This window comes from Theobroma cacao, chromosome 9 (genome assembly GCF_053813885.1).
Source record: "Theobroma cacao isolate CCN51 chromosome 9, ASM5381388v1, whole genome shotgun sequence".
Lineage (NCBI taxonomy): Eukaryota > Viridiplantae > Streptophyta > Magnoliopsida > Malvales > Malvaceae > Theobroma > Theobroma cacao.
In genome coordinates, this window is record NC_142647.1 from 50,155,420 (window position 1) to 50,169,914 (window position 14,495).

The 14,495-nt window shown below is 37.1% G+C and overlaps 2 protein-coding genes across 2 annotated transcripts; both read right to left on the reverse strand.

The window, feature by feature from the left end:
• Positions 1 to 71: 71 nt before the first annotated feature.
• On the reverse strand, positions 72 to 12,091 carry LOC18591053 (HEAT/U-box domain-containing protein). The gene is made up of 17 exons (XM_018127600.2): positions 11,804 to 12,091; positions 11,591 to 11,708; positions 11,421 to 11,483; positions 11,064 to 11,141; positions 10,344 to 10,435; positions 9,760 to 9,862; positions 9,104 to 9,256; positions 7,772 to 8,430; positions 7,191 to 7,644; positions 6,031 to 6,557; positions 4,921 to 5,650; positions 3,628 to 4,339; positions 2,257 to 3,299; positions 1,722 to 2,180; positions 1,100 to 1,330; positions 548 to 1,010; positions 72 to 342 (listed from the first exon to the last, which is right to left on the reverse strand). The coding sequence occupies exons 1-16, from the start codon at positions 11,869 to 11,871 to the stop codon at positions 783 to 785; spliced, it is 5,718 nt and encodes a 1,905-aa protein (XP_017983089.2). The 5' UTR covers positions 11,872 to 12,091; the 3' UTR covers positions 72 to 342; positions 548 to 782.
• A 307-nt stretch (positions 12,092 to 12,398) lies between these two features.
• LOC18591054 (LURP-one-like protein (DUF567)) lies at positions 12,399 to 14,453 on the reverse strand. The gene is made up of 3 exons (XM_018126594.2): positions 14,073 to 14,453; positions 13,631 to 13,840; positions 12,399 to 13,154 (listed from the first exon to the last, which is right to left on the reverse strand). Exons 1-3 carry the CDS (start codon positions 14,355 to 14,357, stop codon positions 12,984 to 12,986), a joined length of 666 nt encoding a protein of 221 aa, XP_017982083.1. The 5' UTR covers positions 14,358 to 14,453; the 3' UTR covers positions 12,399 to 12,983.
• Positions 14,454 to 14,495: the final 42 nt, after the last annotated feature.

The window sequence follows — 14,495 nt, forward strand, 5'->3', positions numbered from 1 at the left end:
GAACTTGTTAGGGGCAAAACGCATAAGATAGAATCTTTGCTTGAACCACAAGTCAACAAATATAAGACTACTTGGAAGAAGCAAAAGTGTACATCTCAACTTATTAGGAGTAATATGTAACCTTAACGAATATTCTTTTAAATTCTGAACAGATTGCACAACACTAAATCATGGCATCTCAAAATCCGGCGACTTCCTACTTTCGTATTTATGATTTACAGCAGTTGAAAACTTGGACATCATAAATCCTAATTTAGTAAAACATGATAAGCTTTGATTCTTCTTAAAATTAGCAAAATACCCGATGACAGCAGCATCTTGATTCAGCAAATGCTGCAAAACCTGTCAGTGGAATGCATGGAAGATATCAGACAATGAACAAATGAAAACATACAAATAAAAAGAAACACGACCAGAAAAAGAAAAGCCTCGTTACAGGGGCACATTGCTACAGAAGTCTAAACAGAATAGCATCATTCTATATAAAAAACTCATTCCCTTAATTTTGCTCAATAGAATTCTTGGGGATAAAATCACCCGTGCATACCTGTGTATGCACATGGGTGTGTGTGTCTGACAAGGAGAGAGCTTGCGTTGTCATTACATGTACACACTGAGCCTCCAGTCGGAACTAACATCCATTATTTTCATCTTTGAACGCTGACCACATGATCTAAGTTACTATGCTGCTAGCATAATTCACTTCGTTCCACAAATGAAGTCAGACACGTAACAGAGATGCAAAAGTACCAAGAAAACCCGTAACTCAATTTAATTCAAGGTTAGAATGGAGACTGGCATAATGGGCATGAAGATTTGTGAGAAGTTGAGAACCACTTGTAGAGGCATGCTGCATGGAATTTGTGTTTGCAGGTCTTGCAAGCGAGACGAGGAAGGCTGTGGTTTGCAGTGTGGATAACACTGTAACATATAGGGCACTCCTCAACACCTTCAAATTCCTTGTCAAAATTGCGCTTCCATATTCGTATAGCCTCAGCTAAAGCTCCATTCTGCATCAAAGACAAAAGTCCACCTCATGAATAGCACAAAACTAAAAATGAAATGGAATGCAGATAAAATATCAACTTGTAGCCAGTACCTGATTACGAACAAACAACATCATAGACATCAACCACTTCCTCTGCTTCACTTCACTTATCCCTAGGCTCCTCACACAATCAACATCTACTGGCCGTAACGGGTAAGACACAGGAAGACGAATAATTAGATCCATTCCTGTCTCATCTTTTGTATAGGTAGCAACAACCTCATTTGCTGATTTGCTTACACTCACTGAAAAGTTCTCATCGGCAAAGTTTGCTGTCTTTATCTGCATACAAGAAGAAACTTGTCAGAACTATGTAATTAACTACAGAGTTGAACATAATATATATATATATATTGCCATCTCTTCCTCTTCAGGTCAAGCATTCAAAAACTTCAAACAAAATGCATCAGAAAGCAAGTCAGGAAACAATAAACTTCAATTCACTACTGATAAGTGGTTTCCTTCAATTCAATTTCCATCTTGTTAAAGCAGAAGGAAGCTAAAGCATGCATTTGTCATTGGAGGATGATTGATATGTAATTCCTACAGCACTTAGTGTCCAGATAATTCACAAAAACCTTGAAATTCAACAAGTGCAATAGTTGCTTGCTAAATTTGTTAACAATGTACTATGGTCATCAAAAATAGAAACATCTTTGTTAAAGCTACATACCAGGGACAGTTCGTTTGCAACCAGAGGAGGACTGCACCATGCTCTAGTAAACGATTCGATCATTGATGAAGTTGAACGATCACGTAAATCACTAAACCATCCCCGCACATAAGCAGGAAGCAGGCGAAGCATAAGGCCATATATGGCTCCAGCAAGGGCAGCCATTTTCACAGGTTCAATAGGCCAAAGCGATTCCACAGAAAACAATAATGACCCTGTTGTGATGGAATGTGTTGCTGCAGTAGCAGCCTCTGATAAAACCTTAGGAGGCTCCCCATCTTTCTTCTTTAGAACATGCATTAAACATAAGTCGGAAGGGAGATGCTGGAAAAGGCAATCTAGAATCAATGGATTAGCAGAATTTTGAATATATTGCACCAGTCTCTCCCTTGGAGGTGACAATGAAGGTAATGATGACAAATGGGATAACAACAAAGACCAAGCAAGGAACAGATGTACCTGCAAATATGAAGAAGATACCATTATACAAATGGAAAACTATTTCATCAAATTTTAGAAAGTAAAGCAAATATACCCGCTGCTCTGCTGCTAAATCTATATCAAGAACATCATAAGGTAATTTCTCAATCATGTAAGATAATTCCTCCATCAAATGGATATTCTCTTCTGGTGAGATATCAAGATGACCTGACTCCTGGTAGGCACTTGGATCAACATCCAAGCAACGTACACTTCCTTCACCAAAGACAGCCAACTTTGAAACAGGTTCTGTCGACAAAACAGCATAGGCAGCAAGCTGCAAAGATGGTATTGGTCTGGAAGAAAAGAGGATGGCATACAAAGAGCAAACAGGCCCTTTGCTTAGCCCCCAGAGTTCGACTGATTTGACTGCTTCATCTCTTGTATGTGCAGGAGATTTGATGACGCTTGAAGCAACCAATTCCCAGAAAGACTGATGATAAAATCGAGAAGCTGATATAATAGCTGCAGCCTCATAAGAATATGAAGCAGCGATGGCCTCAGCAATGCCAGTGGAAAAGAATAAGCGGAGAATACTTTCTAGAATCTGTTTTTTTATAGGATCCCATCTTTCTGTTCTCAAGTGGTTTAAATTATCTGTGTCTTCTGTTGGTTGGAATTCCAAAATCCCACAAAAGAAGGAAAATGAGATGAGGGAATTTTTGGTGATATTTATAAGAAAAAGGTCAGAAACCAACACAATCTGTTCAAGTTTTCTACAAATAAGATCCAAGTTATCAGAAGAAGACTGTTCACTGACTGCATCATTAACATTTTCAGCAACTTCCTCCATCATCACCACTGCTGATTCAATCCAGCATCTTAGATGGGAAAATAGAAACTCCCAATCTTCTTCATCAAATTCCCTCCAGCAACAACCAACCGAAATCACCATTAGCTTTGAGAGCAACATCTGCACCACTGGCAACTGATTAGCTGCAATTGATCTACTGTTATTATGTCTCTGCTTCCGAAATAAATCCAGTAAGAGAATTCTCTCGTCATGACCAATGTTTCTATCCAGCTTCATCACTTCAGCACCTCCCACGGCCCTTAAAGGATAACAGGAGAAGACCAAGTGGAACCATTCTTCCATTTCTATTAAAAGAAAAAAAAAAGATGAAGAACCATTACCACTACTTCAAATAGAAATCTCAAATTTCAATCAAATGATGCAAGATATATAAGGGGAGTGAATGCTTTTTCACCATGTCCACAACAAACACATGCAACCAAATAAAAATGATGAAGACCTAGATAATAGATATAAATTTTTATAAGTAGCTTGTCTTTGTTTCAATTGCAAGTCTCATACCATGCATCACAGGGACAACAGAAACTATTCAGCAACCATTTTGGCCCAAAAGCAATCAGTTTTATACCATAAAATTAACTCTCAAGATGAATGAGAAAAAGGCATGCATACCTTGTCCAGTTTGCCATGTGACCAAAGGTGGAAATATTAGAATCCTCTGGAGCCAGCCTTTGATAGTATCTTGGATCTGCCTTTCATCAAGTGGATCAGGTTTACCATCTAAATCACTACATCCACTGGATCTGATACTTCTTTGACAAAATGTTGGTAAAAGAACACATAAAATCGGAGGAAGTATTCTCAAACAACTTGTGTTTACTGCTTCACCGATAAAGAGTTTATTTACTAGAAGCTGAAACAGAATCATGGCCTTTTCTATTCCCCATATATTTTCTTTTAACAATGTGAAAAGAAAAGATACAAGAGCTCTCAAAAAGGGCTCTTTTATATCCTCCATAGCCTCCATATCTTCACCTAAAGCAGGCCATGCATGAAATGACCTCTGTGCACAGTTTTCACCATGAACGAGAGCACCATCAAGTAAAGTGTTGAAAATGGAATCCAAGAAGCCTTCATAGGAAGAATAATTTCTCCTCTTGGCAAACGAGATCAGTAGAGGCAAGAAAGAGGTAGCAGCACTTCCTCCTGGCCATTTCCACGTGCATAGTATCTCTGCAGCAAGCCAAGCTCGAGAAGTAACCTCATTATTTGTTGTATCCTTGGTTGGTAGTGGTGGAGCGTCCATTTCATCACGAGCAATGACTTTATCAAACCCAAGTTTAGAGATAAGATTATCAATTAAAGAAACGAACTTGTAGCATGCCTGCATCCAAGATACACTTGCTTTTGTTAGTCCTTGAGTTCAACCTCATTCTAGATATTGAAGACATTTAAGAAATTGCAAAATAGCATCAAATTTATGTTTTATTCTCAAGAAATAAAAAAATAAGACTAGACAATATTTCATGGATAATCAAAGAAATGCAAAAATTCAGCTCAGTCAACCACTCATACAATCTGAAGCACTCACTAACATCAATGATATGCTTATGAAATACTTAAACGTGTCATTCACTATAGGCTCACCTAAAACTGTGTACTCGGGTTCTACAGATCACTCAAGACAGTAGAAAGACTAAAAAGGTGTATGGAAGCACAAAAGCTAAACTAGATAGGCACTTTCAATCCATCCCACTACAGCTAATTTGTTACCATATTTTTTAGGAGACTGCTTGCAGCATAACAGGGGCAATAAATGACACCTTAAGATGTGTCTGTGTGTGTTATATATCTATATGTACTATATAAAATATGCATGTATGTATACATAGATAAATATGTAGATAGAGACAGAGAGAGAAGAACTATGCCAGCAAGAACAGTTATGAATATAATGCCACTCACACTTGCATAGACTCTTTCAGTATCTGATATAGCTGGCCCTCTCAGGGAATTGAAGTCAGGTATGATCCACCAAGGCCACATGTCACCCTTCCTTAGAAGATGATCTAACAGATTTTGTTCCTCATACTGATCCTGACACAGACAATCAAGCACTTCAATCATCATCAGACAGCACAAAGACACAATTTTATTGGTCTCTAGTTTATCTTCCTTGAAGATGGCAGACCTAATAATGCAAATCAAGATACTCCTTATTCCTTTTCCCACATCTCTGCTGAAGCTTTTCCACAAATTCCTTATCTTGGATTGATAACCATGAGCTAATTCACAAATATCCAACCGCACCTTGATTTTTTTCCTGGATTCATCATCAAGAGCATCGTCTACTGCTAGTGTCATCCTATACTCCCAGTCAATAATAAACATTGCCGCTGAAATACTTGAAACCAAGTCACTTTCCTCATCAAGTGCCCTTAAGCAAAAGAAACTACCTTCAAGTATTTCAAGAGCAAAACGAGCCATTTCAACCACATTTGCAGGATCCTTACTTTCCAATGCAAGGCCTTCTTCTACAGAAGTAAACAAACCACTTGCCAGCTTAACAGAATTGAAAGAGGAATCCAGAATAAAAGAAACTAGTTTTCTTGAAACCTCCTTGAATATCAGGATGACCGACTTTCTAGAAACAAATGAATCTAGATTGCCTTCTGTTGCACCACCAAGAACAGAACTGCAGACAATAAAAACAATAGGGTTAAAGCACACAATTATAAAATGCATGAATCAACAAAAATATGCCTGGAGTCAACATGAGAGACAATTCTCCACACCTAACAAATAATTAGCCTATTCTTTGAGAATGTATGACCTAGAAATATAGGTCTCCCTACATTCCCAAAATCATTAATCTAGTTTCAAGGATATCCAAGAAAGCAAACAACTAAAGGCTACCGTTTTCCAAGAAATATCACCGGCCATGGCATTGACAAGATGCACTATGGAAAAAGAAAGCATATGGCTAGTTGTTGAAGTACCGTTTCACTAGTAATATTATTCAAAGTTAACAATCTTCTTAGTAAATACCGATATTATGCGTTTCAATTCACATACCGCACAAACTGCACATCAGAAGTTCCAAAAGGAGGAAGGGAAAAGGCAGCAGAAACAGCAGCTGTTTCAAGAAGCTCATGATGCCAATGATCTGGGAGGGAACCTAGCCGATGGAAAGAATCTTCTCCCACCTTCCTTCTCCTAACCTCATTTCTTGCTTTCTCCAAAAGCATTGCCAACACTGCTAAGTGATTTGAGTCCATGGAGCCCAATCCAACCTTAGAACTTACCAAGTCAATTGCATATGTGATAATAGCATGCCACTGCTCAGAGAAACATTCATCATCAAGCAATGCAAGCAACAGATCTAGTCGAGCACTGGTACCACAATTATATCCATGCAAACACCAAGGAACAAATGTTTCCTTGTAAACTTGAAGAAAATACTTCAGCTTCAGCTCACTCTCCTTGTCATGGGGAGGACCACGAGAAACTGCATCATTGTTGGAGAAAAGCACTTGGAGTACCTTGCGTGCTCCAAATATTGAAACTGAAATAGACAAAAGCCTCACACCATCTGGTGAATCCTAAAGTGGAGGTAAATCCAAAAGTGAATATTCAAATAAAAGCATGCGTAAATAAGAGAAAATGCCAAAAGGACAAGGCAGGATGCTGTGTTTCTTGAGCTTAACAAGTACATGACTTAGGATTATCATTAAAGAGGTGAAGGATTGATGCAAAGCAGGAGGAATGGGACTCTGGGCTGCTATCCTTGCCAAATTAAAATTGCTGCGGTCATTTCAATTTTTCACCAAATAACACTGACTTCATTTCTTCTTTTGACATTTCTATACAGAACAGACAAATAAAGAAAATAGAAAAGCACAAAGTGCGTAGAAGAAAAATTAATTAAAACACTCCATAGTTTACGGAGCCCAGGGTAGAAGCTAAAGATTTTCTTTCCAGAGGATAACCAGAAATTGATTTTTCATCCAGTTCACAATTGCCCATAGCACAATTACAAGCAGCAGCAGTAATAACTTGTTATTTCTCATAAACAACAATTAGTTAAGGAAGACTCTTATACAGTATGCAAGTACTTATAACCATGCATCCCATCCTACATGCATTTGCATAGTCACATAGATAGTACATATAAGAAGTATAATCAATCAATTGCTATCTGAAAAACATTAAGAGTTCATGCAGTGGTAACTTACAAGTGATCTGATCAATGGGAAAGATGTAGACAACATTGGTCCCACTAAATGTAGCAAAGGCCAAGCTTCACCCTTTTGATTCACATGTCGATCCACTAACGACAGAAATTTAATAATTGGTTCCATATTCAACGTTGTCTGTTCTGTAACCACTTTTTCCTGAAGCAATCCCTGGCACGTTTCTTGAAATGCCATACAAAAGAAAGAAAGAAGATCCTGTTCCAATGAATAAATGCCAGAAAGAATTTCAACAATGCATTTTCCCAACTCTTGCAGATAACTTATCGGATACTTAATATTCTGTGTTTCCATTGTCTTTCCATGAAGAGGCTGATCACTATCCTGGTCTTTTAAGCTCACAGATGATATGTAGTCTTGCCACAGAAGCTTTACAAGGATATTATTAATAAGGGTGATCCGAAAATGAGAAATGGAATCGACAGTGTCGCAAAATCTGGTACGCATAAGAAGATATGAATTAGCATTCTAAAGAACATAAATGATACAAAAAGTGAGAAGAATTAGGAACATCTGAACCACTAAACAAAAAGGAGTGCAGAGGGAGAGCTCAATTAACTCACTTAAAGGCATTATGTAATCCCCAAAGAAAACACTCTCTAAATGCCCTGAAAAATGCTAGTCGATCCGCATTTGAAGAATGAACTGGGTTCCTTCCAGCCCATAGGTTATGGAAAAAATCAAGAAAAAAATTGTCTCCTGATAATGCTTTAGAAGGAATAGCATCTAAGAAGAGAACCAATGCTGGATAAGAAACTTGCTGAGATCCAAAGCACCCGTTCCTAATAAAAGACCAAAATCGATTGAATACAGATTTCTGAACATTTATGGTAGTCCAACTGTCAGGAAATCTCTTCGAAAATAGCAAAATTGCATCCCACATCGAAGAATGACAAGCAGGATCTTTTTCCTGGAAAGCACCAAGAACTGCTGCAGCAAGGGTTTTCATATTTCCCTCATCGAACACCTGAGGAATGTTTTTAATGAAACTTCTTAAGACTGAGTATGTAGCTGACCGAATTGCAGGGCTCTCAGACTTCAAAAAATCCACAAAATATTTATGGGCAGAGAAGAGTTTTTCAGCAAAGGAAATAGCAGTCGCCCTGGCCTTTGAAGCATGCTTTGGTTCAGCAGATACATTTTCAAAACCAGGTCTTTCTATTTGCACGGAGACCAAAACATCAAGTAGTGTTGCCAAAGCCAGTAATGAAGAGGATATAACCTGCAATTAAAGACATAGGACGAAACTTACAAAATATTTCATGGAAACATAACAAACAAACCCAAGCAACAACATCAAAGGTCTGCAAATGTTTACATTCCTCAAATAGTGATTTCAGCACATATCAAACATTGTACATATTTATGTTTGAAAATACACAGATGCATTAGTGTGAAATGTGAATGTAACTTTGATATAATCATACGAGCATTCATGCACATATAAACATATAATGTGCATGTGTGGTTGGATAACTTAAGGAATTGGGGAGAGTTCGAAGTGGTGAAGAAAGATTAAGCACCTCATTGTCTCCAAGTAGCCTCAAAAACTGATATGGTTATAGTTCTTCACAAATATAAGTGAAGGCACTAGATCAAGAATAAAACCAAAAAGAAAAACAGAAGTGAAAATTGAAAAAATAAAAAAAGAAGACAACAGATTAAAGCTGGGGATAACTCATTTTATTTACCCGAGCAATGCCAAGAAATTTTAAGCGTCAAATGAAAAAAATTGAATAGTTTAGGATGACATAATTATTGCAATTTATAATCAATTCAATCATAAGGTAAAAACTAATGCAAGAACTTGTTCAGAATGAGAAGGTTAAGTAATATGGACTATTACTTTTTTCCTTAACCAAAACCATATCCAAAAGAGATCCCTCAGTGCATACCTGCTGGTGCATCTCTTGCAATTCATCCAAGGCAACTGTTTTATCAGACAAATTTTGTGGTGTAAGCTTCAAATTTTCTTCCAAATACATAAAAATCTCCGTTGTGCATAAGATTAAAGCATCTAATCTCTTTTCCTGAGCAGGGAAGGCAGCCTGTTGTTCACAATCAAATGATTAAACTGATTAAAACTAACTGTCCAAAGCCCACATCCTTGGACATTAAAATGTTAAAAAAGTTAGAACTACATGCATAGGCTACATTAAAATTCTATTTACAGCTTAAAGGATGTCAAGAAGATTGAACCTTCAGAAAACATGAATTTTGATTCAAATCATACTCAATCCATTTTCCATGGGGAAACAAAATCTACACAGTATTCATGAGAACATACATAAGGTTGGGCTCAAACTAAACAGGGCCAACTGCTATTAGCAACAGACTTGTTTTCCAGCTACAGATTTCGAGATCTACTTATCTAACAATTGGGCTTGATTGGAATAACTCCGGTGCCTTTCAAAATATCTTTAGCATTCTAAGTTTACTACAGTACATTACCTCCCTGTTTTAGATGGCTTGAAAGCCTGAAATATATAATAAGAAACTATTTCCAATTTTCTTTTTTGGCCAACAATGGTTAATAACTAGGAGGTCAAACCTGTAATGAGCGCTTGGCAGCTTGGGAAACTTCAGAACTTGGATCAAATTGAGAGAACCACCATGGTCCCATCAACGACTTCAAATGTGGAGCCAAATCTCTTCTGAGAAAACATATAAGAGATCAACAAGTTTTTATTGCATTAAAAAACAGGGCAAATGATTGTACAAAAGAAAAATGAGGGAAAATAACATCATGCTTCTTTTATTTAGCCTCTCTCCATAAAGGAAGTCCATTCTTTCTAACCTCTTACCTCTTCTGACTCAATCGATGTGGTTTTTTTGAATAAAAAACATTAGTATCAGTTTCTAATCTACCATGAGAATCATTGTTCAAAAGATTAATGAGGAAGAGAATTTAGCAGTCTTAGTTGTTTTAGCTTTGCATTAGTTTCTAAATTACCAAACAAAAAGATGTTCACTGACTTAGCACCTAGAAGACCACATCTTGTATGTCTCTCACCATTCATAGGATCAAACTTTTATAATTAATATCCTTCACTACAATGTGTCCATTAAGTTATGTATTACAAGAAGATTTGAAACAACATTCATTAGGAAATAAAAAGGAAAAGAAGTTCAAACCCGACAGAAGTGACAAGAATTGTCGTTGTTTCATGAGTAGCTCGCCGAACCTCCCGATTAAAGTCCAGCAATAGCTTCTTGTATTCAAATGCCTTTATGAATGAGAGCATAGCAATATTGGAACATGTTAATTCAAGCATAAGGCTTGAAAAACTGAAGTTCACATTAATCCATTGCATCATTGAGTATTTTTCAAGTTTAGTGTTTTTCTTTTCACATTAAAATGAAGCCAAACAAGGAATTCAGTCATTAAATTTTCCTATACCAGAGTTTCAGTTAAGTATTGAATTAAAATTTTGGAGTCTTTAAAATTTCATTCTAGAAAATAGAAAAAGAATAGATAAGAAACCACTTTAATTTGTTTTATTCCACATATCTGCTGTCTCAAAAAAACAAAGAAATTGAAATTTTGTCTTCAATTCCAATAGTTAGTATCTACTATCCAATTTCAAGACATTCTCACTTTTACCCCTTTCTTCTTTGTTCTTCTCCTTATGAAGGTGCCATTTGTTCAATTTTTTCTATATTACAACACTAGCAAGTTGTAAAGCATAGCTTATTGAAGCCCATTTTTCTTTCCATGTCAATTTCTTTCTCTAGGCACTGTTCCTTCCTTAACTATCTTTTCTTTAAAGGTCTACTGCTAGTATTAATTCATATAAAATCAACTTAGTTGAAGCATCTGCAATGACCAGTGAAGAGCAAAGAATGAAATCATACCCATTGTGGAATGATTGGTACTATTTCCTTTCCAGACCTTTGCTTCAGCAACGCAGACAAAGATGCCAGAGCTTTCAGCTGTTAATGAAGAAGAAGCTGGTGATTACACAGAAATTAAGATGGACACAAATTAAAGAAAAGGGATTCTCCTTGATCATGAAGATACACTCAATTCATTATCAAAACGGCAACAGGATGACACTACTCAAGCTCAGCAATTACATCTAAAAAAAAATCCAACAACCTAAAAACTAAGATATGGCCAATGAGACTTGCAAAAGATACAAACGATAGAAAGACGCAAAATTCGAGGTTTGAAAGAGAGTTCATGGCAGATATTTGCGAAAACAGTACTACCTTGGTGGTAGGATCCTTCCTCGCCAGCCTTTTTAGGTGTTGTGCCACTTCACTATCTATATCCTGTAATTGCAAAAGCCACTAGCATTAACTCATCCCGTTGACAGAATAAATTCAATAAATTTATTAACAAAGCACAAAATTTTTAGCGGGAAAGAGGTATTGAATACCAGAAACGGACTAGAGTCTTCGGCGGAGATAGACGAATCCAGGCGAGAGCTACCAACGTAGCCGCCGAATCCCACCGCTGCCGCAGCGGAGCCCGACGGCAATAGAGAAGCCGCAAGGCTGCCATAAAGGTCAAAATTTTAGCATCTAGATAAATAAAAAAAAGGGTTAATTTGTCAATACAAAAAAAAAAAAAAAAAAACAAACAAACAAACCTGCTGCTTGAAGGGCGCGACTTGCTCCTTGCTCCTTCACCCTTCTGCCTCCCCATTCTGCTATACATCGACAAAAAAAAAGAAAAAACCCGATAAAATTGCTGATGTGCAGAAGGTTTTATAAACAGAGAGGAATAGAACTGAAGGGGAAAGTTCTGTTTTTGAATTTATAGAATCAAAGGCGGTGTGGGAAAAGTGCCTTGCTTTCTAGCAAGGGAAGAAGTACGACAGTAGGAGTACGTCTTAAGTCCCTGGGGCAATCAGAAGTTTGTGCTTGGGTTAATTTTTTCTTTTTCCCTTTATTTTTTTTCCTTCTTTTTTATTAAAAAAAAACTCAATGAACTACTTTATACTCATTTACAAAGTATCTTAATAATTTAATTTTGATTTAACGATTATTAATTTTTAAAAATATGATTAGGGTTCAAAATTCAAATCCTCACTCAGACTTTATACCATTTTAATTACTTGACATATTCCTTTAAACACCACTAAATAAATCAGATCAGAGAAGAAAATGGAATCCTTTTCTCATGTACTGTGAGTAAACTTTAGAATATACCCCAAGCTTGAAGGGGGGCTAAAAGAAGATGCATTTACAATTCAATACTTGAGTCATCTAATACTTTCATATTGAACTCTTCTAAGACAAATTCACAATGCCACAAGGTATAAAGAGCATACACAAGTTTCTTCTTTCCTTTATACAGAAGAAAACAGAGAAATCGATTTTATATTTTTAGTCTTTTTCACCAATCAAAGAATTGGCCAATTCTCCTTTTGGCCATGAGCATCTGCCAATTCTGACCGCCTACCTTTGACAAAATACTCCCTTGCATTGAGCTGAAAAGATTGCCCTCAATCAAAACACCTTGTTCTCTTTCCTTTCTCCAAAATATTTCTGTCTCCGTCTTCAGCTTCGTTCTATTACACCATCCTCCCAAAATCATGGCCAGTTGGCCACCATCACATATTACCATCTCGGCTGCCATCCCACCATCATCTCCTTGTAACCAAATCTCTCTCCATCCTGATTTTTGAGGCATAATTGTTAATATTATCTGCATGATCCCCAGAAGGATATTGCAATGCCTAAAACTGCTATAAGCCATCCTCTGCCTCAAGTGATTGTGTTTTTCCACATTTTCCTTTTGTTGAGCATGTTGGTGTTTTCCTAATCTTATATTGATAGGGGGAATTTATCCAAAACTTGGAATTTTTTGGGGCCATTATCCAAGAATATCACCACAAGCGCCACGACCAAAGAAGGATCTACAGAGCCAGGAAAAATAGTTATACGAAATTTACTCCTTCTGACATAAACCTGCCGAAGCTTGTGCATAAGACTGGTCTGCATCAATGAAAGCATAGAATTAGAATGAGAAAATTTGCAGCATTAAAACTATGAAACAAGTATGACAAAAGAACCTATGTGGTATGAACCAGTAACAAAATTCAAGGGGTGGCCTATAACAAGGAACCAGCAATAGTGAGATAAGTTTCTAATCGAATTACAGAAGATGAAATAGATCTCTCATGCCATGATCAGACTACTTCAGTATATCTTTATGATCTCCTATGCAAAATAGCTGTTTGAAATTTCGACAAAGGAAAAACATCCACCATGGGTTAATATAGTCGAGAAGAGAAAACCATTTAGAGTGGTAAGATCACAATGACAAAGGGGACATGGCAACAATATCCTGAAACCAGAAGGGAGTGACAAAGGGTATTTCATTTATCCCATGTCTGCAGGAAACAGTTGAGTTCATAACAGTCAAAGTAGAAACTAATTTTTCTCACTGAGGCCTCAGTTGTAGATTATACCTGAGCCACAAGGGAATCACCTTTGTAGATGGTGCAAGATCTTTGGAAATGGCAGCCTTTCACCTTGAAATCACAGGTTAACTCTCCCTGATTTTCAGCACCAAGAAATACCTCCAACTCTGTTCTAGTGAACTTATTCGACACTCTCTGCACTTTGAATACCAAATCCTTCTTGCCATCATCGCCATTGAAACCTTGCCAAGACCCGTCCTTGAACCAGGAAACAAATGAGCATTTACTTTCGGGGATTTCCCAAAACGACGAATTTCAACAACTTAACACAAAATTCAATCATATAATGATTCTAATCGACCAAAAGAATAACAATCTTCAACGTTAAATAAACAACAAATTGCAGAACACAACATTTAAAACATAAAAAGATTACTTTAAGAATAAAAGTGATCCAATTTCATTAATTTGCATAGCTTTAGAGACTAACATGGTGACCGTAGATAGAGATGAGGGGATTTCCCGCGGAATCGAGGAGAACCGTCCTGTCATCTGCTGATGATTGAGAAGATTGACGGTTGATCCTGAAAACGATCTTCCCCGAAGAATCAGCGAATCCTAGGACGCCACGTGGGAGACCCGGCTGTTTCTTGGATACGAACAGATCGATCGGGATCGGCGAATTCGCCGGATGTACCGGAGCCGAAGTAGTCATTCGTATATTATCTCGCTCAGCTTCCAAGGCATGCAAAAATAAATAAATTGTCGACACCATTTTCCTTTTAAAGATTCAAACAATAAATTAAAGCTGACCAATAAAGACTAAAAAAATAAGGTAAAAATTAAGAATTTCAATGAAAATTTTTCTTCATAAAGAAAACAAGAAGAAGACGGCCTGCCGGTTTTCAACTTC

Excerpts from the sequence above, each read along its gene's own strand:
- LOC18591053 (XM_018127600.2), bottom strand. The coding sequence starts at position 11,871 with ATGTATAGCAGAATGGGGAGGCAGAAGGGTGAAGGAGCAAGGAGCAAG. Across the intron at positions 1,331-1,721 it reads TTGCAAACGAACTGTCCCTG|ATAAAGACAGCAAACTTTGC; the intron begins GTATGTAGCTTT and ends TCTTGTATGCAG. Across the intron at positions 1,011-1,099 it reads TGTTGTTTGTTCGTAATCAG|AATGGAGCTTTAGCTGAGGC; the intron begins GTACTGGCTACA and ends TCTTTGATGCAG.
- LOC18591054 (XM_018126594.2), bottom strand. The coding sequence starts at position 14,357 with ATGGTGTCGACAATTTATTTATTTTTGCATGCCTTGGAAGCTGAGCGA. Across the intron at positions 13,841-14,072 it reads TCTCTATCTACGGTCACCAT|GACGGGTCTTGGCAAGGTTT; the intron begins GTTAGTCTCTAA and ends TCCTGGTTCAAG. Across the intron at positions 13,155-13,630 it reads GTGATTCCCTTGTGGCTCAG|ACCAGTCTTATGCACAAGCT; the intron begins GTATAATCTACA and ends TCATTGATGCAG.